Source organism: Danaus plexippus, chromosome Z (assembly GCF_018135715.1).
Source record: "Danaus plexippus chromosome Z, MEX_DaPlex, whole genome shotgun sequence".
In the NCBI taxonomy this organism is placed as follows: Eukaryota; Metazoa; Arthropoda; class Insecta; order Lepidoptera; family Nymphalidae; genus Danaus; species Danaus plexippus.
Genome location: NC_083559.1, coordinates 7,891,535 through 7,919,215, shown reverse-complemented (window position 1 = coordinate 7,919,215; position 27,681 = coordinate 7,891,535). Strand labels below are relative to the sequence as shown.

The window sequence follows — 27,681 nt, the reverse complement described above, 5'->3', positions numbered from 1 at the left end:
ATTACCACATTTTAAAAAAGTATAATCTTAACGTCTTTGAAAGGAACTCAAAATAGATTGTACACCAGGCGAAGATAAATAGTTTTCACAACCAGAAAAAAAAAATCTTAAAAATTAAAATTATTTATTAATATTACTTAGACATAATTTACAAATAGTATAGTTGATATAAAAACATTACTAATTCATCGGAACTATTGAGTTCAAACCTAAATATCTGATGGCAGTGATATCACTTTAACACTAGTGGGATAAAATGAGAATGGGGGGAGGCAATAAGGGTTGGAAGTCTTGCTTATTGACCTCCTCTTCTTGAAAATGTTCTGCCAGATCTCGCGGGTGGAGTGGCATCATTCTGTTCTTCACCTTCGGCTTCCTGATATGATCTTGATGAGGCTACAGATAAAATAATTAAACGTTGTAACATTAAAATAATAAATCTCAAATATTATGCAGTTTAATATAATTACCATATTTAAAGTTACTTACGTCTTCCAAATCTTCCTCGGCTTGGTTTCGATGGAGCTGGGGCATCTTCATTCTTGGTCTCTCTTGTAGCTGTGTTGAACCGTTTTTTACCTAAGATTGCATGAACCCATGAAAGTTGGTAATAGAAATTTAGCTCTATGAGTAATCGGAGTTATGCAATTTATTTTAATAAACTGACTGAAGATTTAAGTCTTTCAAAATTCCGTGTGAATTCCTAAATTACGAAAGCTGCAATTCTATTCTTCCAAAGCTATCAACATTAAATAATTTAAAAAAAATCATACTGTAACTTGATTTTGCTGGCTGTTCGGGCTGACTTTCGGTTTGTTGGGCAGCTACTGGAGCAGAGTTGCCTTGTTGTTTTGCTGCAGTAATACAATGGTCGGCATGTTATATGGATTATAATTACGACTACTTATATCTCTTATATTTATAGTTCAACTCACCTTCAGCAGCCTGAGCCCGCCGTCTTTTCAGTGCTTCCAACAAGTCAGCGTTACTCCTAAATGGCCGAACTGCTCCTGAGACTAGCTTCTTTCCTTCTGTCGACGACACTGGAGGCTCGGTTGAAGGTTCTTGTGCTTCAGCTTCTGCTGGATAATCTCCTTCTTCTTCATAGTCTCCCTCCTCCTTAAATGTGGCGGAATATTAATATTCTTTTCAGAACTTATATGTATGTATGTGACCACAAATAATTGCTGAAATGTGAAATCCCTACATAGCTTAAAAAAAAATAACGTTATATATTATTTAGGGAAAGAAAATTCCTTGATGTATCCATTATTAATTAAATTGACCTGACGTGTAAATCACATAATATTTTGTGTGGTATAAACAGGATAATAAAGACAATCATAATTTATGAACCTTCGAATTTTAAATGTTATTTAGCGGTTGTCTGACTATATTTTGCTCGAAGTTTACGTCACAACCTACAAAGAGGTTATAGTCATACATTCCGATGGTTGCATTCGCAATATTTCCATTAAGAACCAGTTCAATCGATTCAAGTGCGTTGTTAAAGCGTACGTAGAAATGACAGTGAGGAAAGGGAACCATGTTGAGGTCGCCGTGAAGGTAATTTGTCCATGTCCATCAGAGCTTCGCGCAACTCATTATTTTTATATACTTGCCTTTCTTTCCTATTAATAGTAGAAACTTGAAATAAGTTTATATACTGTTATTATTTTTTTTAATTATCACTATATTTATAACAATAACTAAATGATTAAAATTATTAAAGCTACGATTTAAGACATAGATTTGTTTTACTTATATTTTTTATTAAAAAGGGATAAAACAGTAAAAAGAATTTGATTGTAATACCTATAAGAAAGAATACATTAAATGCCAGTAACGTTTTCCTGGTAATTAATTATTTAAGGTGCATTTAAAATATTGTTGTAAAAAATGTTGCTGACATTTACATACACCGTTCGTGATGTAACAGATTTTCCGTATTCGTGATAGACATGGTTACAAAACGATATAAAAGGAATGAGAATGCGGTCCTTGAGAAAAGAAACAGTACCTATTCCATTCATTTTAATGAAGGCAATGTCAAGTTAAGAATTGTTATGGGCAATCACTAAAACGGCACCTACTGAGTATTATACTCGTTAAATACGGTTTGAGAAACTAATTTTTGTTTTAGAATTTTATAGTATTAGAAGGCAGTGTTAATTCTTTGCCATCATATTTATTTAATCTTAACGTATTTTTTGCTCAAATTACTATATTTAGTGTTGATGTACGCATGTAGGAACTTGTGTTAGTTTTTTTGCATTCGGATAGAAGTGGCTGGTTTTAAAAATTGCGTAACTTCTGTAACAATATGATACCTGTATTTATTGTTCCTTTACAGATTAACTAAAACCGCATAAATATCTGACGAAACCAAGTTACAAACGTATTGTAATGTGATACCGGATTTTGCGTAAAGACCATTTTATATTATTTTTATAAATAATCGTTCCCATTAACTTCTTATACAGTTAATATTCTCAAGATCTCATTATTTCAATTTCCTATTCTACCATCTCTGTTGTGCGTCTTATATGTGATATGTACCTCAACTGGAGCCGGTGTTGTGGTGGTTGTTTTAGCTTTTCCAGCAAGACCTCTCTTCAATAATCCCCTGTTCGGTGCCGCTCTCGGCTCATCGTCTTGGGGACGAGCGCAAGTCATCGCCACACAAGCTAACAGAACGATGCTGAAACCATTAAATTTATTTTATTAACTTTTATTGCTTTACAAATTATCATAAATATTTCCTACTATTGACCATCGAAAAAACGAATACTACTTCAACGAATTTCGAATTTATTTTATGAGTAAACTTTTTTAATAACTGTGTCTGCATTTTATTGGCACTTAAAAATATACTTAAAACAGCATTGCAGTCAGTTAACTATGCAAGAATGACACGGATTTGATGTCATAATTCAAATTTTTATTTTTCTATTTCCAATGTTTGCTAAAACGATTATAATGTCAATAAAAGATTACAATATCACAATCATTCTTAATTTTTTAGATGACTATTGATATTTTTGTATTGTATTCACGCATAAAATATAAATATAAATACCTATTATTGTTTGTTCTTCAATTATAATTTATGAACATTGAATAATCTGTTTGTTTTAGGGTATATGTATATCGATAATGCTTGTTATAAAATGGCATGTCTATTATTGGGTAACTACATACTATCCTATCTATGTAGCTCTTTCAATATAGAACAATATATTACTGTAGTATATATAGTTATTAAAAGCGGCGTTGACTCTTTAGAGAAGAAAACTCCTTATAACGAAGTGTTTGGTTTGATGCCTAATTTATTTTCTATATATTTATTTCTAATAAATTTATTCAAATTAAAAAATACTTGCTATAATGATCTTAAATAATAATAACATTATTTAACTTTCAGAGTTCATAAAACAGGTAATGTGGTATTATTAATTATAAGTAAGTACAGTTAATCTAAAATCTAAATTACATGCGTTGTATAAACTTAGGGCACTGTTGGCAAACACTGTAATTTCAAATATTTGTAATAAATACATATGGCTTAAATATTTAAATGTTTTGTACAAGTTCTTCAGAAATGGTTAATTCTATAATAATAATATTGCCACTAAACGTATTGTAGTTGTATAAATATTCAATATGACAAACCAGACTAACCCCCTTTTATAATGAGTAACATTTAAAGGTCAAAATTTAACAATGCTAATTTTTATTTGATCGTTATGCAATTAGATGAGAACAAGCTTCCTAGTTAATAATCTTCGCAAGGCTAGCATAAAGATGTGTGCTAAATAGCTGAATAGTTTTAAATGTCAAACACTGCTAGTTACGAGGTTGGGTGAATGTCGCCCAGAGACGGGCTGGTATGTCAGTGCAACTCCCCGCCAGGACGCAGTGCGTAAGATACTCCTAGCCCATGACGGTTAAAGGTCAACATGTTATTTTATAGTTGAGTAACAGGTCTTCTTGCAGGGTCGCCTCCAATAGATTTGTTTCCGCATCCGCTTCCGATTATATTACTGTGCAAGCCTTCCTCCGCTTTCTTTATTTTATATAAGTTCTGTATAATCGACATGATATGAATTCAACGGATGCATTCAAATAAACGTTCCTAATACTAACGTTATAAAGCGAAGAAATCGAGTTGGTAAAAATCTATGCACGACCTTTTGAGTCATTCGTTGCTTTCGAAAATGTATTTATTATAGACACATTGTGTGCATGTTACAATATTCATGTACTATTTGGAAAACAATAATATTAGATTCAAGTCACGCAAGAAACAGTTCAGCTTTCTTTGTCTGAATGATTTAGTAGTTGTGGTGCCCACAGTGAAGCGAATGTGTAATGAAATAACCAAAATCCGAGTCATGGTCAGTCGGTCAGAAACCAGAAATTATAGGAATTGGGGTGACCTCGTATCTAAAAAGCAAAACCGCCGGTATGCTGCAAAATGCCTTAGAGCGTGGCGAATTATCTGCATTACGCAGATTTCAATGGGAATTCCCAATTTTCTAAATTTCATGCACATTACAATATAATTCCACGAAACAATTCTATTCATAGAATTAAAGTTGCTTCTCAAGTTTCACATTTCTGACAGATAACGCAATATATTGTTATCAGATATTAGACATCCATGTGAAGTATTTTGCACGCGAACCTTCCCACAGCGGTTGTGCGAATATCCTACGTTATGAAAACACCGTTGCAGTAATAAAGATGTATGTATTATTAAATATTGTATTACCAAATATAAAAACGGGTTTAATTTTAATGCTAGCATATGTAAGGAGTCATCTTATGGATAAATGTCAATAGTGAGATTGTGTAATGCAATTTTATTTGCAAGAGTGCGAGTTTATCAACGAAGTGGCGTATTAATATGAAGCCCTTATTCAAATGATCTTTAAAATTAATGAAACGTAATTCCAATGAATTAATCTTGTTATAAACCTTAAGCAAACTAACGAAACTTTTATTTTTTAAATACACCTACCTACACACCTATAAAATGTTCTATAGGTACACCTATTAAATGGATATAATAATTGTTAATATTTATGTAGTAAGTCCTCGAAAAGCAACAAAAATGAACTGTAGTGGAATTTTAATACACAATCTTTATTAATTGAGGCCAACAACTGGAAGTAACTGTATTAATTATTTATAACTAGTACTACATATAAGTAAGTAATAATTGTAAAATATGATGTAAATGAAAAAAAAAGTCTGACTCTAAAAAAAAATCCTTAATTATAAATAAGAATTTTTTTCATGTAGGTATGCTGTCTTCTGAACTCTTTTTTAAATTTAAAGTGCTAAAAACTGTGACGAGTTTTGAAGAGCAGTACATAAGTTTATATTTGTAATTTAAATATATATTGAAGTATAAAAAAGCGTTAAAAACCATTAAATTATAATAATACCAACATAGATGAAGTTCCTCACTGAATACTGGGTATTAAAAATCTAATTTGTTAATTTATATTTATGGTCTATAGATGTGAGTTAAGAATTTTGATGTAAGATTTTTTTCTACTGAGTACAAAATATCTGAATAAAAAATATATACCAGAAGGCGTTCTTTTATTTCTCAATACTACAAGATAATAATCAGTGTTGCGTTAGATCTAAACAATTTAAAAGGCATACTTTCGAACAAATCAAGCGTTTACATAAGCTACGTATTCGTGAACTTTGATGGCTGGACGTAATCAACCATATTTTTAAAAGTCAGTAAAACTTCTTTTTACAAATGTCTCCCAGATGTACATACGTTGCATAACATTTCAAGAACCTGGTGCATCACTGTCGTCTTGAAAATTAAAAACGTGACTTTGCAGATTCTTACTAAGAGTAATTTCACGAGTATAAAATTTGCGATGTTTCCTATCACTCAATTATATTATATTCAACTATTCCTTAAGATAATTTGAATGAAGATGACTTATAATTATCTTATGACGTTCGCAAATAAGGCTTTGGGCTATCCTTACTTTACAAACAGAAAGAGACGTCGTAGGCTATAAACTATATGTATTACAAACATTCGTATATATTTCGTATTATTTTATTAGTATATATTTCGAAATAAATGCTGATGCTTTTAAGGTATCCATCCTACATGACATTAAATTACCTAATCACAGGTCACGACTCTTCGATTTTAACTTTCCACTTGGTACCCTCTCATGCAGCAACCAGTTTTTAGTTTTCGCCTAATTATTTCTAAACTATATTGATTTTGTACATCAACTCGATCCGTACCCTTCATTATAAGATTTATAAGCCAAATTATGCAACTTGAAAACAAACAGATATTTCAACAATATTATACGTTATTTTGTGTGTTACACACTTCGTGTTTAATGCCCTTTTTGTAAATAATGATACAAACTTAATAAGTTATTTATTTGGATATAACACTACAGGGACGTCCGTTATTGTCTAACATTTGAGATGTTAATAAAATGTCTTTGACTTTAGCGTGGTTTTTGAGGTAAAATTTAACTAAGTTGTCGGTCACAGTTATTTGGAAGCAACACCCTTGCAGTAAGACTTGTCATTAGAAAGGCACAATACACGATCGAGTTAATATATCGATTGTACGTATGCCTTTCATAGTTGGTACTTGTTTTACATGTTATTCAGTACCTATAATAAACAGACCTTCGTCTGCATACCTCTCACTACGAAGTTTTAATTATAAACTTAGCCTATAAGTTGCATTGCTGAGTCTGAGGAGCAATATTATACTTTGTATAACTAATGAATATGTATTTTTTTTTTTAAATTACGAATAATACAAAATCCGAGACTTTATTTTACAAAACCGATTTCAATGAGGACAAAAAAAATCGCAAAAGCAATCGCAAAGCTAATTGATCTGTACAAAAAATCTACTCACATCGGTAATATCCTCATGTTTTCGCAGTCGGTCAGGAATGTCGCAAGCACTGAGTTAGTTCCTTTCGCTGACTGCAAGCAGGTCTACAGCGGTCGGAGGCCACGCTTGATCTGCCGTTCCAACACCGACACCTCCAATACACTCAGCTTGCCAACCGTCCGCCTCCCCGACACAACTAGCTTGATTTATATGCAGTCCGGCGCTCCGTGACACATGCCTCTCATTGTCTACATACTATGCGTATGAGCATATCTTTTATTTAGATAATAAATTTAACAAAACTTGTTAGTCAAAACTAACGGTGGATTTTTTAATGTTCGAATGTGTTTGTTATTTAAATGTAAACATCAAAACCAGCTAAATTTAATTTTGTTTAAATATGCACATGTGAGACGTTATGACTTTTTGGACCTAGTAATAGTTTGTAAAAATTATATATTTTAATTAAAAATCTTTAGTCAAAAGATAGATTTGAAATAAAAGTAGCTAAATCTTCTAAAGGTGGACGATTTGAGACACGTGAACATTATGTAAATATAGTTGCGATGCAATACTTAGCAACATCATTTACGTATATTTTCTCACTTGACTATTTAGATAGTACTTTGGTGATGTTGCATATTTCAAATGAATTATTATGAAGAATGCAAACAAGTAACGAGACCTTCTATTTTTTTATTTATATTTATATGTATATTTAAATTAAAATAAATGTTATTGTTTCATGGTGCAGTTTACTGTCCAATGTCGTCTAACTTCTATAGATAATTACATCAATTGTGCGATACGTGAGATAATATTATTAACGAATTACAATGCTTGTGATAATCATTTCTATAAAAAGTAAGATATTCATAAATCTACATACTTCAAATATATCGGATTATATGTATATAAATAAATTATAATTAAAAATGATCATAACCGGCATTACATTACATGGTCATAAATCTCAAATAATAATTTTATGTATACATGACTTATGATATCATTTCTTAAATAACTATTTTAGTCTAAATTTTATACTGAAAAATTACCAATTATCTAGTTATTATGATTGTGCTTATTTAGTAATCTAAAACTTGCCATTTTATGAATAACCTTTTTATGATATGAAAAGTAGCTTTACACTTGTGTTCGAATCACTTCAATAGAATTATTACAAAATAGCTATAAGTTTTTAGGTACATTAGTAAGGTTTATGAAATAATTATTAATTTGATGTGACCTTTAAACTTATAATTAACTCATAAATACCGTCACAACTTAAAATTGTGTAGCCTTATATTGCATGCTATATTTTTATAGGAACCGTTATTGTCGTACAATGCGAGCAAATACATGGATTTATTTTTGTATTCCATTAAATATATTTCATAAATATGATAATTTTGTCGCCTGATGCGTTACAGAATAGATGGTTAAGATAAGGTTTATGGACTTATGATGGCGGTCACAATTGTTAACAAGTCAACAAGGAAAAGAATCTACAAAAAAATTTGGAAATAAAAAGTTAGAAGATATTTTAAATTTAATATATCATGTCATCGTTTTTATAACAAGACTTTACTTCACAAATTATCTGTAATATTCGGCTGATCATTCGACTGATCAAGTTCAAAATGTTCACACCAATTAACTTAAGATTTCATATGTGGAACTGAAACAAATGCTTTTTCACACCGACAGAGTATTTTGTTGAAATTTAATCCAACACATATCCCCTCTAAATCTGAAGAGAGAGCTTGGCTTCATATTTCATTTATTTGGTTGTTATCTCAGAAATAAAGAATCGAAAAAAAATCTCATCTTTCTTAGGTAGCCGGATCACCGAAGGAGACTATATACCATCACGCAATCAATAAGACAACTAATAATTAATAAAAAAGTTTTTGAAATGGAATTCTATCAATAAATTGTAGTATAAATTCCTTGGGCTTAATAAAATTACTAAATTATAATTATTTATATAATGAAAATACAAAAAGAAATATTTTTACATAATTTTCTAAAGTACCAATCTTACTTGGAATAGCATAATGAACGTACAAAAAACTGGTAGATGTAGTCATAAAAAAAAAATAATTAACGATTCCTCCAACAAAGTTGATGGAAAGTAATAGTATTCTATAAGTCAAGAAAAAGATGTTGCGTGAAACTTTGTTTGCATTCATGTGACTTATGACCTTTTTTCAGAGTCAAATTGATAATTAATGATTTTTATTAATCGTTGAACTATAAAAATTAAATGCCAACGTCTTTCTGATACTGATATTTTCCGAAATAAGATTGGAATAAAATTTGTTTAAATTTTGTAAAAAACATTTTTGTGAATAAACTTAATTTTTTTTTTACTCACCTTATGTCTCACTACAATGCTTATATTTAATTCTATTAACAACACGATAAAGATTATCTTTATCTCAATGTACCTCCGACAAAGTTTAGGTTTAAGTATTAAACATTACGGTTTTTGAGATTTTTATGACTGCTTAACATTTAAATAAAACTATACTTGCCGATTCTGATCACATCTTTTTAATGGAAAAAACAAGAGATAAGAATGTTTCAGTTATGTTATGTTACTACAAGTTAGCTATGGTAAAAATCCTATTAGCTGGCGAAGAAAATCTTATCGTACGATCTTATAAACACTTTACAACGAAGTCATGCACACTTCCTTTATAATAAGTCTCATATCAACACGTTCTTATAAAAACTCGTCTACCTACAATTTATGATAACGTCCAACTACTCTCTGTTACCTTTGAATATTTTGAAAAAATCATACAAAAATATTTCAACTGTTACTTGTGCTGTTTCCAAAATTTAGTTCCAGGTTTTTCTTCCCTACGAGATAACCAGAGTTATTTATATGCGGATGTACTCTTTGCCAGGAATTATTTTATTTTAATTTTATTACTTATATTATACACGTTATTTGTAACCACGCTATGTCTAAAACTATTTTTTTAGATTCGGCTTGTCTGTTGCTGTCTGCCTTTGACAGCGTCACCGAGAGGGTGGGTGGCCCGATGGGGCCTACCATACAGAATATACCAGGTCCTACGAAAACCATAATTCACTCAGAAATTGTAGACAAAATTTATAAACTATCAATGGTAAGTAATTACATATAACAACTTTTAAAGAAATCTAAACAAAGATGTTCTCACCACGATATTCTTTTAAATTATATCGTCGTTAGCTTCTTCTTTTTGGCTCCGTGATCACACTCGGACTCTTTTTGAAAAAAACTTAGTTAAGATTACTTTCTACAAACGATGATGATTAATTTTATAAATATGAACCATAAAACTAAAACTTATGTTAGATGATAGCCAAACAAATTTCTGTAAGTCCATTGGTTATCAGTACCCCTTTTATATTTTAAGAGGTTTTGACATATAACTGGTCTCCTGTTAGTACAAAATTAAACAAAATATATTGTCCCTTATAATGACCTTCGGTGCAACGATGACTTCTTCTATTAAAGCAATCCCGTTCGAATACCTGAAACTTCCCAAGAGGATATGATTTTCAATTTACTTGCTCTTCTTTTACTACAAAAATACAGTCATTCGCTATAGAGTCCTGATATGGCGCCCTGCGACTTTCATTTATTCCCAAGAACTAAAGATAAAATTCGAGGTATTCATTTTATGTGCCCTGTAGATGCGGTGAAAGTATTACGAAAATGCCATAGAAGGGACCCACTTCTTTTCTCAGTTGTTCCATCGATTGCGACGATGTGTAGAGAGGAACGGATATAACTTCGAAAAACAATAAAAGTATTGGCAACTTTCTACATTAAGCCGTTTTTCATTTTCTAAACAGTTTCAGTGTTACCTAGGTACTACATTTTACATTTTCTAATACCGTTATGCTTCTCTTTTAATGAAGATTGACAAATTACATCTGAATTCTGTTTGAATTTCAATAAGTGGGAACATATTTTTAATATTTTATCGTAAAAATAGACTATGATCTTTTCATATAAATATATTTTTCCGTTCTTTTATGAAGATGTGGCTTGTATAACAATATTAGAAATTATTTGAGTAAATATTAGCCTGCGGTAGGATGTGTACCAGTCAGCCGCATAGAGAGGTTGGGGCTTCGGGTCAGAATCGACAAGACCGAAGCCCTCCTCTTCCGCGGGACTGGGCGGAAAGGACCCCCGCCGGGTGCCACCCTCCTCATAGGAGGAGGGAGGGTCAGGGTGAGCCCTACCATGAAATATCTGGAGCTCACCCTTGACGGAGGGTGGACCTTCGTGCCCCATTTCAGAGAGTTGGGGCCGAAGGTCAGGAGGACGGCAGGTGCGCTGGGGAAATTCCTCCCGAACCTCGGAGGTCCCAGCGCAGCTTGCAGGCGGATATACTCTGGGGTCTATCGGAGTATAGCCACGTACGGTGCTCCCGTTTGGGCTGATCGCCCGATGAGGTGCGGGGTCAAGGCCCTTCTGCGCTCGGCGCAAAGGGCGCCCGCGGTGAGGGTGGTTAGGGGGTACCGTACGGTCTCCTGGGCCGCAGCGACGGCTCTTGCCGGCGATCCGCCTTGGGATCTTGTGGCGTCGGTTCTCGCCGAGGTGTTCTCCTACGTCTCGGGTAGGAGGGCTCTCGGAGAGAACCCTTCGACAGAGGAGATCCGGGCGGTTCGCCGGCAGGGGTAGTCGCGCCTTATGCGGGAGTGGGGGGAGGACCTGGCGGGCCAGCCGTACGGTAAACGTACAACGGCTGCGCTCCGGCCAGTCCTAGAGCGTTGGATGAGGTGGAAACGCAAGCACCTCACTTTCCGTCTGACGCAGGTTTTCACCGGGCACGGCTCCTTCGGTGACTACTTGTGTCGGGTGGCCAGGAGAGAGCCGGAAGGAGGCTGCCATGAGTGCGGCGCTGCGGTGGACTCAGCCCAGCACACCCTCGAGGTGTGCCCGAGATGGGCTGCGCAGCGCCAAGATCTTGTGGCGGCACTCGGCGGAGTGGACTTGTCGCTTTCGAGTGTCGCGGAGAAGATGCTCGAGAGTGACAGGTCCTGGATGGCGGTGTCCTCCTTCTGTGAGACGGTCATGTCCACGAAGGAGGCATCTGAGCGGGAACGGGAGGTTGCGGCTGATGCACCCTCCCTCCGCAGACGACGGGGGGGGGGCGCCGGAGGCGATATTCGCAACGCCTCCAATAGCGCCCCTCCACTACGGGCTGGGGTCGGGCTGGTAACCCGGCTCCTGTGAAAGCCCGGCGTCGTCGGGGCGATCCTAATTGCCGGGATCGCCTCCTTTCTCCGAGGGAGTAAGTCCGGTCTTTGCCAGGACCGGCCAGTCGCTGGTGTGCCCTGTCGCTGACAGATCCGGGGTGCACCAACATAGCGGCCGATGGCTTTCGCAGTGGTTTTAGTGAGTAGGGACCTGCCCAGGACGAGTCTCACACATCCTCTCCGGCCCCACCAAGGCCGGTGAGACGGCTCTTAAAAAGAGTTTCCCTGCGTCATCAAAAAAAAAAAAGGATGTGTAGCAGTGCCTATTTAATATTATCAATTGTAATGTTTAATATTAGCAAAACCAACGTATAGGTCTCAAAAAAATTACAAATATTGGGCAACAAGAATTTAGGCAAAAAAGTAATACGTTTCTTATAGCAGATTGCTTTTTAGCAACAGAAATTTATTATCTTTTCACAAAGTTGCAATTTCATGTTAATATTTAACATTAGAACCAGTCACGTAGTCTACCATATTGTAAAATAATTGTTACTCGGGGGCCCACATGAAGCGTAAAAAAGATTTGTCACAAATGATAGAAAAGGCATTCATTAAATTAAATATTTACTTATTACTTAATACCAATTCCTCGATAAAATTCAGTTAGTTAGTTTAATAAATAATTTAAATTAAATAAAGTTCAAAGCACAAAGGACAAAGTATCAATAAACCCCAAGATATAGTAAAGTTGTGGAAATATTATTTACAATCCTTAACATTTTTTGTAATATATTTTTCTCCAATCTTGTTTAACTCTGACTTCGAATTTTTATCTCCGCCAAAGATCATCCTTTCCTGGGTCCCTCCCGGTTCCTAGAGGGGAAAAAAGCTATATCTAGAGAAAAAAAACGATGCTTGCATTGCAACTGCCTTCGTGTCACAAAATTCTTGTAAACTTATAAATTTGTTATCACTTTCATTATTCTTTAATGACAGTTTTGGCAAGAACTCAACAGACAAAACACAATTGTAATTGATGAAAATAAATTTGAACCTTCTCATTCAACCTAAATTGTGCCGCTTTTTGCGGTCTAGACTCCTGCTTCCTTTCCATTTGGAAGACTGTTCTTAGGTTCTAAGCATAAATTCATGATTCTTTAGGAGTTATGACCCTCTAAAGCAAATTTTGATATTCGTAGCAACAGTTTGTTAGCAATGTCAACGAGAAGTTTATTTTGCGTGAAATTTATCATCAATATTCGAATGAATTTCTCCGCCACCCATTATACCCAAACATAACGACGACATGAAATTCAGCTAACACTATTTCCTTCTTCAAGGGTTTCTACGCAGATTTTTTATCACGGTAAAAGTTATTTTGGTTAAAAGTAGCCTTACCCTTAGCAACAGTCATCATTCGGAATTGGGCCGTGTACTATATTTTATTTTTAACAGAAAGTTTTAAAAATACTATTTTTCAATAAATTGGGATAGGTATAAATTTACGACGAGCCAAAATAGTTTTAAACATAGCAACTGACATAAATTTACTAAACATTAAATACTACCGAATTATCCTTTAGAGTTAGAGACATAAGTACTACTCGGCGACATAAAAAAATGTCAGAAATTCAAATTCTGAATTACTTTTTGAACGAACTACTTACTATTTTCTAGCCCTTTTTGGCAAACTGTTTCATTAAATGGTCATCATATTTTCATATAAATCACGTTCAGAAGTTGGTTGCCAAAATTATTAAAAAATAATAATAGGTTTTATAGCCTCCCCCTCTTTTTTGATTTGTTTTCTCTTATCATAACTCAACTCCACTTTGTTAACGCTTTTTCTTTGAATCAAATATATATGATGAAATCCTTTCTAATGTTATAAATGCGAAAACCTTTTTACGCCTAAACCACTGAACCGATTTTGAGAATTTTAGTGCAGAAATTTAATGAGATATCAAAAAAGAAGTGATATTCATTAAAAACCTTTCAAAATTAATAAGTAACTATATAAATGTAAATTTAAAATTATAGCATATTATTCTAATACATTTTCGTAAGAAACAAATAATAAGTACATACAAGTTGCTATATCTAGTTTGTATAAAAGATAAGAAAAGTGATAAGGCTAAAATATTTAACTTTAAAATTCGTTTTTTTAAGTATTAAGCAGATAATTTAGAAAATGCACCTTATCCGAACTTTATTATATTTATTTACTATTGTATATACTTTCAGGAAGTCGTTTAGAACTTATAATCCAAACTTCTACTTCTTTAAAAATGTACAATAAATAAATAGACATAGTGTCGTAGTAATTCTAAATAGTAAAACTTATAAACTGCTTATAATTGTATATGGAGGAGAAAACCTATAAATTACTAAATATTAACTTTAATTTTGTCTCTTATCATTGATTTTATACTTTAGTTATATTACTACAATAACTTAACTACCATTAAGGTAAAAATAACTATTGCCAACCTTAGAAAAACAGTATTAGTTTTTGCTTGATGATAGCAACACTGAGCCGAATATTGATCCATCAACAAAGTGGAACGTTCGTCATATTCCCGGACTGCACTTTGCGGTAGTTCCGTTTCTGTGATCGTGGAACGCGTGTTGCTTTATAATAGTGTAATTTAATAAGGCTCTGCATTGCTTAAAATATTTTTGTCATTTTTATCAACCATTTTAGCGAACTGTTTAAGCTCTTTCATTGACACTATAATAAAAAATCCATGGTTGTGATTTAGTATTCCTTTAAAATGCTGGTTCTAATTCTATTATTGATTTCGTTGACATCAATTCAAGCTGAAAAATCTGTTAAATATGCGGCGGTTGTATTTAGGCACGGCGATAGAACCCCTGTAAATCAGTTTCCAACCGATCCTTATAACAATCAATCGCTTTGGCCGGTAAAATTTGGAGAACTGACGAATTTGGGTAAAAGACAACATTACATGCTGGGAAAATGGATAAGAAAACGTTATTCGGTAAGTAAATTTTTTTATTGATTTTTGTGAACCCTGCGTTATGTAATAAGCAATTCCTTTGTCTGCATTTTGGCACATGCGCACGCGAAACTTAAGGATCAAATAATCAATATGTGCTGCGATTTTTTTTACCGACTTCAAAATAAGAGATTCTTATTTAAATTCTAATTACGTTTTTATGTATCTAGAGTGTTTTAAGTATTAGACTTAAATTATTTTCAAAAATAAAAGGATTATATGCTCTGCTGCTTGCAAGTTATTACATTTAAGATTAATAATTTTTTCTTTGGTTTTATTGTGTTAAATAAAATTTCTCAGATTATAGATTATTCCTAAAGTAATATCTTAATTAAATGCTCTGTAACGTCCCATTATTTATAACAAGCCTTGTCCCGTAAAATCCATTTCAAACCAAAGCAATGCAACATTAACTTTATCTTTTATATATTTGATTTACATAGTATTGACTGCTATAGTATCAAAAGCTGTATTTTTTTATTTAAATCTAATCCATGATATTTTTTTTTAAGAATTTGATATCCAAGCAATTTGATCCATCAGAAGTTTACATCAGATCAACAGATGTCGATCGGACACTAATGTCTGCCCAAGCAAATCTAGCAGGTAAGATAATAGTAATTTAATTTATATTTTATATGAAATTGAAATTTTTAAAGCTTATTACATATTAGTCACTTCCATGCCAATACAATATAAAGTTACACTGATATTAATTTATTCCCAAAATAGATGATATATATTGAAATGTAGTGCTGCTGATGTTTCAATACTGCTACTGATATGTTAGTTCATTCACATCTTTCATTCACATAAATAGGTCAAGATTACAGATTTTGAAACATTAAACAAATTTATAAATATATTAATGTCAAGGCTTGATTTGATAATATTATCGCAGGTACATATAATAATAGGTTTTTAACTTGTTTACTTGATTGCTAAATTTATTGACATATATATTTGAATCAAAATTGTTATTTGTATTATTTTGCTATGAAAAGATATTTGACAAAAAATCCTTACTATATAAATAAATGAGTTTCCACAAAAATTTAATTATTAAGTAAGAATGTGTATGTTTTCACCTTCATACCAACATCAATCAACTTGTTACCTGGTGAAAAATAAGAGGCTAGCATATTTATTCATATAGAAAAAACTGAATTGTCTTAAAAACATTGCCTTTATAGTTATTACCTAAAACAAATTGAAAGGATAACTACTTATAATAACCATATCAAGAATGACTAACGTACTTTATCAATATGACATTAATGTTTTTCTGCAATGCCATTAAAATATTTGTTATGTAATATGCACCATATTGATTGAATATTTTCTAGACCTTCGCGCGCATGCGTCCGAATAGCTCTATCGATTTTCGCTGTTCCGGCCCCAAAATGGCTGGCTATTTCTATCATGAAATCAGAGCTTCAATTCACTAAGTTTTTTAACGAGATGGATTAAGCTATTAAAAATTATATTCCTACATTACCCGAGGGGCCCTAGGGCCTCTTACCCATGTATGGAATATACCAGCCTGAAAAAGAATTATAATTAAAAACACTTATTTAAATAATTTTATAATTCTGGTGCAATTTGTGACCTTTATCTAAATTACGTCGCTTATTAGAATTTCTTTGTTCTAAATGTAAATAATTCTGAAGGTAAAACGAAACTATTTGAAATTATAAAAAGAATTCGATAAGAGATATATTTCAACAATATAACAATTAAAGAATTCTTTTTTAAATGTTAACTAAAACACTTTTTTAATAGAACTTATTGCTATGACTTCATCTGCGTAGAATTCGGATTTTGCTCAGAAAAAAAAGTTTAAAGAGTCATAAAATAAAAAGTAGGCGTGGTTTTTAATCAGCAGCATCATTATAGGCTATCACGTGACTTTATACACTACAAGTTTTACGCCTTGATCGTCAGGGAACCACATTGATTGACGGAATAAATTATAGCCTGTCTTATTTTTACGTCTAACTTTCATTAACCTTTGTTAAATAGTCATTGTTGTAGTATGACATAGCAAAACACGACATCGTCCTTATGATTATCATACATCCTTAAAACTTTTGCATTTATAATATTAGTAGGATAATATTTGATAGTGATTTTGTATTTTAAGTAAATTAAAAATGTATATTTGGGAATCACTAGGATTATATCCTCCAACTGGAAAATCTGTATGGAATAAAAATTTGATGTGGCAACCAATACCTGTTCATACAAAGCCAGAAAAAGAAGACGAATTATTAGCAATGAAAAGGAAATGCATTCCATACACCAAGGAAAAAGAGAAATATGAAGACTCGCCCCCTTATAAAGACAGGCTAAGCAAATATAATGAACTTATGGAGTGAGTATACACAAATTTCCAAAAAAAACTGTCGAGCTGTACAATGGCTAACTTATATAATAACGACTCCGTATTTTGAAACAATAGTTTATTGTATTGTAATATAATAATCTGTTTTAGTTACTTGACTGCTTACACGGGAATGAAAATCAAAGACTATACGGACATTAATGATATATATAATGTCCTCTTTATCGAGTCTTTATACAACTTTACTTTGCCTTCGTGGACTCAGTCTGTGTATCCGGATAAAATGAAAGAACCAGCATGTTACAGGTGGACTGTTATTATGTATCACAATAATTGTCTTTGTCGAGACTGTCGTCTAACATATATTTTCATGATATTTTACAGCTTCTTTACAGCTGCTGCCACACCCCTGATGGCTCGTTTACTGGTTGGACCTTTATTCAAAGAAATTGTGACCACAATGGATAATGTTATTGCGAACAAAGATGATTCTCTTAAATTATCCATATATAGCGGACATGATTTTACCATTGGTAATATTCTTACTGCATTGGATGTCTTTGATGGAAACTGCCCGGCATACACTTCGACTATAATTTTCGAACTTTTGGAAGGTAATGAACGAAAATAAATCCGGTCTATTTATAATAAAAATATTTTCTCAAATATTAACAGTTTTCTTAACACATTCTAGATAGCGTCACCAAAAAACATTTCATTCGGGTATCTTACAAGAACACTGTTGAATTAGTTGAACCAAAAATTCTAGACCTACCAAACTGCGGTAAAATTTGCTCATACAAAAAATTCATTGACTTGTATGATAATCTTATCACGGTTGACTGGACCCATGAATGCAACAAAAAGGTAAATCCCAATAAACAATTTTATTTATGTTATTAATAAATACTTTCAGTATTCTGCAGTGCGAATACTGTACTATTAGTTCAGCTAATTAAAAAATCTTAGCTTAAAACAAAATTTACAAATTATTCATGGACATGGCTGTAATTAATATAATATCCAATACTTTCATATACAGCAGAAGAAATCTAATATGGTAAACATTCAATAATTAATTATTACTATAAAAGAAACAAAGATTATTCTATGAAATGGTAATCCTGAGATATAATATCTAAATTATATGTGAGTGAATTAAAAATTATATGACATGTTAAGGTTATTGTAACTTTAGATCATATTTTCATATTATTAAAAAAAAAAATCAAAAAATAGCTATAGAATTTAAAAATAAATTATCAAAGTAGTATCAAAGTTAGGGTAGTTTAAAATAATTAATTGTTGATTGTTGTCATACAGAATAGTTAGTTGTAAATGATTATAACTATGAATAACTTTTTTCTCATTATGTATACCATTCACCTTATTTTGTCTCGAAATTGTAATAAATTAACTTAAAAAAAAAAACTTATGTAATAATTTTTAGAAAACATACTGACAATAATAAAATGCACAAATATCATTTTGTACACAAAATACGATGGAATGAATACTTTGTGCACTAAGCAATAATAAAAGTGATTTCTAAGACAGTCGTAATAATATATGTATTTAATTTTAGATGTCGATAATGTTTGCTATTGCCTTCTTTGCTTCGGTGTTCACTGTCTTGTATTTCGTCCACAAGACCCACTTCGAAAGGATTACTAACCAACACAGGTAAATAGATAAATATTACAAATTATTACAAGAACAACTATTAAGTACCTACTTTCTATACAACATCCCATTTAAAGAACAGTGTGCTTCACCCAGTTAATATTAGCTAAGATCCTTAAATTATGAATGTTACTAACACTAAAATAGTACTTATCAATGTGTGATGATTTTAATGCGAGAAATAGAAACTTTAAGTAAATTAGAAACTTTTTTAAATACATAATTTTATTTTGTAAAGAGTAGAACTCTAAAAATTTAGGTGAAATAATTTTGTGACAAGTTAATATTAATGTATGTATTAAAATACCATTGTTTTTAAATCATCTGATGCTTATTTATATTATATTAGATATTTCTTTGACACACCATTTCTACAATACACAGTTTTTCGAAATGGACCAAAGAAGCTCATAATTATAATAATCTTTAAAATATTTAATATTTCTTACAGGATTCAACTTGCTTATGCTAATGTAGTTAACCAGAATGGTCAGCAACAGAAGTTTTCGTACATATGATGGTTCATGATAATGAATAGCCTGATTCTCAGCTGCTATTCACTTTTGCTGGCATTCAAACTGTTCAACAAGTTTCATATTAGCTTCTTTCATGCCGAGGTGTTTGATGAGGGAGAGTTCTAATTTGACTTTATAAGGTGTTTACAAGGAGGTTGGTTTCCATCAAAGAAAAGTGTATAGAAGATGGCAAGACTTAGCTACATATTATTTCTTAAATGTACTTAATATTTCTTTGTATACTTTCACAATGTAAATTCTGTGAATCTTAGGACTATGAGACTGATGTAGACATTGTGATATAAAATTTGTAGTTACTATACTAAAATTTTTATTACAAAATTATTAGGAAAAAATTATTTTGAAAGAATTTTTTAATACTATATTTATATATCGCACAAACCTATGTGCCCTCAAACTCATTTTAATTCATTAACTAATGTAGCAAAGTCTGGTAAAGCTGTGGCGGTAACTTTTAAGTGTTTTAATAGCAGTGAAAAAAAAAATTCTGTCATTTTTAAAATATTTAAGTGTTTTAAAAAATCTATATGTGGCTATAACTGTTAAAAGTTTTAATGTAGTAAAACAAGTTTAAAAACCTAAAAAAAGTTGTAGTAGATCATTTAAAATTCAATTATTATTAAATTATAAACCGTAATTTAGAATGTTCCATATTCAATTTATTAGTGACTTAAGTAATCTTAGTGCAGAGCTAATATGCAAGTAACAACATATCTCATAATAATTATTAAAAAAAAATGCATGTTCTCTTAGTGTTGTCAACAGATAAGTAATCAATAAAAATATTAAATGTTCCAAAATTGTCATGGAGTATTTAGACTATGAAATGTCAAAACTCTATGATGATACATTTTAATGTAAGGCGTTTATTGTCCCATTGCAGGGTGAAATCCCTCTGCCTTCCCTCCTGTTACATATATTAAAAAAAAAACCTATAGCTTTTGATGTCTATATATATTGTCTTAGGTATATCAAAATATTTGTGTAGTATTTACAGGCCTGATTTAAAAAGGCAAATATATTTAAGTGTATTAAAACGATTTTTATCTTTAATGTTCTGAATCCTATGTGTCTATATGGTCAATATCATCTAAATGTTTTGGCTCATTGTGCTGTATATTAGGTGGTCGACCACATTGACCTTCTAATTTTAGTATACTGTGTATGAATATTGTATTGATACACTATTTTGGGTACACTTAAAGTGTACTTTTCAAATAATAATTGTATTTATTGCAGTGTATATGTTACTTAACTGCATTTTTAGGAATAGGTAAACTATTCTTATCTTATATTTTCCTAGATTTTTTTACAAAGTTACTATACTGGTCAATTCCTATTGCATTTAAATATTGTTTAAGTTTTTAACTTGAGTCTGACTAAGTCAACATTTTTCAACAAAAAAAGGCATGGAAAATTACTGCAGGTGATTTAAATTTTCCAGTGTTACTTTGTAGTTGTTAGGTTACTATTGAGAGTTTAATTATATAAATTTATAGTTGCTCTTCATTTTTATAGAAGAAAATAAAACAAGTTTGTCATGAATGGAGGAGAGATCTTGAAAGATTTAACAGCAATGCCAAATTAGTATAAGGTGGGTAGAGCATGTAAGGCCACATAATAAAATTACAATAAAATACAATTCAAATTCAGCTTAATATTTAAGACAGAGGGTTTAAGAAGTTTTCATAAATTTATAGTAAATAGCAGAAGATGCCATTATATATCCAACTCGGAAGAAATTTCAAAAATGATGTAATACTGTGAGTCTGTAATAAATTTAGTAAAGTAAGACTGATAAAATTTGATGACTGGTATGAATAATTTAAAAAATTATGCAATTAATTTCTATTTGTTTGGTTTTAACTCTATTTTACCAATTTATCATAATGAACTTATTTTCTAAATATACATTTTAAATTTGGGGTTTAAAACCATGCAACTTTGAGGAGATTTTAAAATTCATAAATATTAACTGTAAATGATTACTCTTTCTGTCTTGTTTGTTTATCTTCTGCCTTTGTATTTCATGTTTGTTGGTTTATTTATTGTGTAGATTTTATTTTTTTATGGAAACTTTAACTTAATACAATATTAAAATTCTTTAAGTTTTTTATGTAAACCAAAATTTATGAAACAGTGACTAGCTTCTTATATTTTTTTGTAAAAAAATTTATATTCACATTAGATTTTTGACTGCTGTTTTGTTATTCCATGTATTTTGAGTTTTTAATATAATTTAAAAAAAAATGTTGTATTATTTTAACACCTACCCAATTAAGTCTTAAGTAAATGGTTATTTTAGGACATCAAGTAATAGTAAAAAAAATACCTTAACTACATCAACATCTAATTTAAATTCCTTGAAATCCTAATATAGCATTTAATATCTTTGTATCTATCTAAAAATGTGTAACATTCAATTCAAATTTTCTAAGTTACTTCATTGAATAATACATTTCTTTTATCGTACCCGATATAATTTAAGATCTATTTTGAACCTCTTAAAATTAAAAATATATTTTATGTATCGTATGTTTTTGATCCAATCAATACAACACTGCAGTATGTATATTTTACACATAAATGTGTATTAGATTGTTTTACAGTAAAAATATATTACTCATAGTGGTACAGTGATAAGAACCTAAGAAATAACTACTTCGTAATGTATGCACTTCCATCTTTATACCAAAATGATAATAACTAAACTTTTGCTTTCAAAAAAAATTAAGCATTAATTGTCATGTAACGGTTATACTAGCACGTAATCGTAGGCCAATATTGCCTTACGTCATTTTGAAAAAGAGCTATACTATGATACTCTTACACTATTGAATACATATTAAGCAAACATAGCTTGGAACTACTGCAAGACTTTCTTGGCTTATGAATGAAAACTAACGACATCGAAATCGGTCGATCTACCTGAGATCACCTCACAAGATGCCACAGGAGTTAGATACACGACAAACAGTCGTCGAAGTCAAAGTAATAGTCGTAAAGTAGCGATGGGGGCTAAAAAATGTGAAAGCTTTCAAGTTCCAACTTTACATTGCTCTACATTGTTAAGAAAAAAATGTTTATATCCTTAGAAATCTGATAGTTTAATATTACGTACGTAATTAAATTATATTTCATAACTCTTTACTTAAAAACGTTATTAATAAAATAGTCAACTTTATGGTATATGAGTTATAAAGGATGTAGATTCAAGCTTTAATCAAATAAATTAATACAAAATAATTTTTCAGTTCAGCGTGTCAGTATTAGCGTAATCTAGCAACACCATCCATAGACTTCTCTAATCATCAGCCGTAACTTTCACAGAGTACATCATAACAGAAACTTCGTAACTGTCAAGTGGAGTGTATCGTTTCGAATTATTTCGCTAAAATTGGATATGGAGATTAAATTTTGAATAATATTAACGAAATATAAGAAAGTTATAAGTGTTGGATTTGTGAGCAAAAATGTTACGAGGAAGACAGTCTTCACGTCGTTGACGAGTTTTGTTTGGGATATTAATGTCTATACGGTTTGTTCTCTCTTGTTCATACTTTGGTCACGTCTTCTTTATTATTTAAAGCCTTATTAATTATGCCAATAAGTTAAATCGTAACATACTAAATTGAATGCGTTTTAAATTTTAATTCCATTTCTTGGGATGCATACTGTAATAGGTTTTTATCAATCATCTAAATTTCTCTGTTGCTCTTTGGAACATTTAGCAGTAATACTTGGTATAATATTATGTCTATTATAACTACCCTCCGTTCAAAAGACAATTTGGCAAATTAAATCTACCTAGTGATGGATGAAGAAATGTTTTAAATTAGTCTGTCAAATTAATAACATGAAAAAACTCTTTACATTTCATATTTCTGTTGAGAATTGCTAGAGTTATATCCTTTGTCAAATAAGGAAAATGATTTTGAATGTATATAATGCTTTTGGATTCTACCCTTTTATGGTCTTGATATGGTGAGTATTGTAGATCTTTTTTAAATATGTTTGTTTTTAATTTAATTAATTTTAAAAAATAGACTATATGCCACTAAAACAGTGTTTTGAAAACTAACTACATAAGTTCATTATACCATACAGTATATAGACTCAAAGTGAATACAAATGGTTTTGAGAATTATAAAGTACCCACATCAGGATGTTGAATATTTAAATACTGGTTTGTGTAATAAATAATAGGAAGGTAGAATTGAATTGAATTATGTGTATATTTTTCCTAGTAATCCCTTTTTAAGGGTTGAATCCTTGTAAGTATGGGATAATGTTTAGATTCTTTTTCACTTAATAAGCAATGAGTAATAATTTAGTTGATCACAAATGTGCCAGTTACTAATGTAGGTATATTGGCATCATTTTAAAAAGGCTTTGAACATAGTTGTATTTTAGCACTAAATATAAAACTTCAAAATATTTCAAAAAATTATTACCGAATAGCTTTGAAAATTTCTCTAAAAATTTTACATTTTACTAACCTCAAATATTTTTCCTCATCAATTGAAAAAATATTGTGTTGAATTGTAAGCAATGAAACATTTAATATTTATTTAGTTAATCGAGTTGGTACATTTAAAACTAAGATTTAGGGTATGATAACTAAAATGTGGTCATAGATAACAAATTTACGCTCAAGATTATTGATAAAAAGATTCACACATTTTAATTAATTACTATTAATTATGAGGTTTAATTTCATAATATTACAACAATTTAAATCAATTCCTCAAAGTGAACTATAACATAAATTATTATGTTTTTTTAATGAAATAAAATAATATGATTGATATTGAAATTGAAATTTTTTAATTATTGTTTGTTTCAGTAACATAATTATTTTATTTCTGCTAAGATTATATTATTGATAGCAAGAGTAAAGTTCAAATAAATAAAATCAAACAAATTATGTGCGACTTGATTGAATTGAATTATTCATAGACAATTTAATATAATTTTTTTGTATTCGAACTTGTATTGAAATATTTGCAGGGATACATTACTACCAATCACGGTAAATTTTGTAATTTTGTAATTGACCATAACCATTTCCTAATTTTCTGCAGTAGCATCTCATTTAATGTTCATTGGAACTTTTCATTAAAAATAGTAAATTTAAAAAATATATTTAAACATGTTAAAAACTATTCCTGTTGCCGTATTATCAATGAGATGCCTTTGACTTTATTAAATTGACATGCAGTTATGTTAATTTTTTTTACATTAATTTATAAATAACAATTATTTTTATAGAGAATTTTTATATATTTCTACATATTGGTGAGATTCATGTTATTTAGATATGATTCAGCAAAAATAAAAAACTTGTTACTTATGAGATTAATGAGACTAAGTAAAAATTAAATATATATTTTTTTATTATTTTATTATACTTTCTATTAAACAAATAAATTACACTAAAGTCTGTCTATTTGTTATGGTTAATGTCTGAAAGATGGTACCAATTTTGAAGGGACTTCATTACCAGATAACTGGTGTGATAAGGAGCAACTGAGGGTACTTTTACTTTGACTTTAAAATATTTTATTTAATAAATAAAAGGAAAAATAACAAATCTGTACAGTTGATATTTTTTGTTTGTAGAACAAAATAAAATCAATCTAATTAGACCCCAGAGGATTTAAGGTCTAAATTAACGTTCATAGTTGTTGCTATTTCTTAATAGGTTCACATAAACAAACTATTGAATACTTAAAGAATATTTATTTGGAGTTTAAAATATTTATTGGAGCTGCTTTTTATTCAACAAAATTATAGATTAGGTAAGATTTTCAAGTAACAAGAGTTCTCTTGTAAATCTCTCTCGACACTATAATGGGCTACGATTTTTAAATAAAAAACTATATGTTCGTAAGTTGTGTGACTATGCAAACTTGTGTTATGAGTATAGATATTCATACAGTAATCGTTCCGCCGTAGCGTCCCGTACTTTGGACGCATACTTTTATACAATGTCCTCTATGGTACATACAAAACAATCTTCAAATAAACATGTCAATCATACTTGACAGGAGTCTAGTGGCACGTTATTTCCTATATATTAGTATATAGATACATATATTCTTGGAATTTATTAATACCTATTGATCCGATAAAAAAATTATACGAAATTAATTACATGTATAATAACAATTTTAGGTCACAAAATGTTTGTTAAGTTATTTTTAAACTATTCTGTCAATTGTCTTTTATTTTCAAATAATTTTGTATTCATTTATTCGTAGAAAGAAATCTAATCTATTGGTCTATCTTACCCGTGTAGGCCGTGACAAGTTATGCGAATGCACTCTGAGATTTGGATATATTGTATTCATCGTCGGTAGTTTTTTATGAACCAATAGACTGTTGTAGGCATTAGTTTGATTTAAGCCCTAACTATAAGTCAGTTTAATATCTAACTTTTAGTTAACTAATTTATTTATTTATTTAATACTTTCAAGATTGGTTTTAAATAAACATTTTATCTGTTGCACCTCTAAATAACGGAAAACAATATTCTATTTTTATTGCCACGTATTAATAACACATGTTTGTGTTTGAATAATATAGTATACTTATTTATCCTATACTAGCATAATTTTCTTGCATTTTTTTTTATTTTTATTGTTTGTTGTGTTATAAGAAATATCTTTAATAAAGGTGTATTGTCATGTAATAATTTTATTGCAGTTTGAACTCAAAATATATATATATATCTCATATTAATTGAGTTATTTGAACAGGTGTAGACATTTAAGTGTGATTTCGAATATGGCATGCGGTTCTCAACTATATTCATCTATCTTAATTTCTTTCTAAAATGCACGTAACACAATAATTTTACTGTATTGCTTTTACTTCATAAATTAGATTTAGGTAGTTCCACTAGTGTTTTATGTAAATGGCGGTGTTTCAAACTAAATTGTCCAATATATCGTTGTTTTGTTGATATTTCGGAGTAGCTTACACTATTTACGATCTGACTGGCTATTATTAGAGTATGATGTCATTCGTGGTTTGGCAGTAGGTAAGGACCTATATGTTTCTATGTGCTCATGTCAATGACAGCTACATAGTTTTCTTATTAACTTTTTTTTATTATTTTTATATTATGTACAAGCAAAAAATGTAAGGATTACTAGATAAAAAGAAATACGTTTCAGTCTACTTGAATATTTGCTGTTAAAGGTTAATAATAATTAACCTTAAATATGACAAATAAAATAAAACCCTATCAAGAAAAAATCATAAACGAATTTCAAGAAGCAGTTTAAACATAATTTCATACCCAAAATCTATACAAATAAATAAATTACGAGCGTCTGTTTATAATATTAAAATAATCCGTTATTACTCTTTTTACACAGAAGTACCCATGTACATAAAAATACCTCTTTTTTTTTCAAATTTGTCCGTCCGTCTGTTTCTTTTGGTTTATCTCTGAAACCTCTTACGAAAGACAAAAAACAACACTTATTAACAGACACTTTCATCTCGTCTGCCCGTCAACACTGTTGCTGTAAAATAATCGAATTGTCGAGTAAAATAAAATATAGTAAATAGAGTAGTATATCCGAGGACGATAGTTTTATTTACATGTGTATTTGCGAAAATCTTAGATATCTTTTATTTGTATTCAATTCATTGTTTTGCAACAAATAGTTAGTAAAAATTTTTGAAAAACGAAAATAGTACTACAACCTACGCGTAATTTACCTTGAAAATGTAAATGATCTTACAAACTTTATAGCTACTCGCTATTTTCTTTCTTTTTAGAACAATCGTTAACATTTTCATCTCTCAGGAAGTAACGTCATTCTAAACTGCGTACAGGAGATAAATTTTGCTATACCAATTAACAACTGATTTCACTTTATCCCTTTTGAAAGCCTTATTTGCATTTTTTTTAAATTAAAGGCCACTTAAACTCTGTCTTAAAAATAATATCGT

General features: G+C 30.6%; 3 protein-coding genes and 1 long non-coding RNA gene across 4 annotated transcripts in view; 3 read left to right on the top strand and 1 right to left on the bottom strand.

The window, feature by feature from the left end:
- Positions 1 to 107: 107 nt before the first annotated feature.
- Positions 108 to 7,112, bottom strand: LOC116778058 (uncharacterized). Its single transcript, XM_032671911.2, has 6 exons — positions 6,935 to 7,112; positions 2,560 to 2,701; positions 936 to 1,119; positions 774 to 854; positions 490 to 579; positions 108 to 396 (listed from the first exon to the last, which is right to left on the bottom strand). The coding sequence occupies exons 1-6, from the start codon at positions 6,949 to 6,951 to the stop codon at positions 296 to 298; spliced, it is 615 nt and encodes a 204-aa protein (XP_032527802.1). The 5' UTR covers positions 6,952 to 7,112; the 3' UTR covers positions 108 to 295.
- Positions 4,243 to 10,807, top strand: LOC116778059 (uncharacterized). The gene is made up of 3 exons (XR_004354101.2): positions 4,243 to 4,748; positions 9,911 to 10,056; positions 10,610 to 10,807. It is a non-coding gene; the product is annotated as an uncharacterized LOC116778059 (long non-coding RNA).
- Positions 10,808 to 14,682: 3,875 nt separating this feature from the next.
- LOC116777576 (prostatic acid phosphatase-like) lies at positions 14,683 to 21,380 on the top strand. Its single transcript, XM_032671201.2, has 8 exons — positions 14,683 to 15,132; positions 15,663 to 15,756; positions 17,326 to 17,524; positions 17,645 to 17,800; positions 17,879 to 18,108; positions 18,189 to 18,361; positions 19,080 to 19,177; positions 19,629 to 21,380. The coding sequence occupies exons 1-8, from the start codon at positions 14,905 to 14,907 to the stop codon at positions 19,693 to 19,695; spliced, it is 1,245 nt and encodes a 414-aa protein (XP_032527092.2). The 5' UTR covers positions 14,683 to 14,904; the 3' UTR covers positions 19,696 to 21,380.
- A 1,675-nt stretch (positions 21,381 to 23,055) lies between these two features.
- LOC116778125 (uncharacterized) overlaps positions 23,056 to 27,681 on the top strand; it is a 57,366-nt gene continuing 52,740 nt past the window's right edge. Inside the window, exon 1 of the mRNA XM_032672012.2 lies at positions 23,056 to 23,251. The gene's annotated coding sequence lies outside the window, so the exon portion shown is untranslated. The remainder of the gene's footprint in view (positions 23,252 to 27,681) is intronic.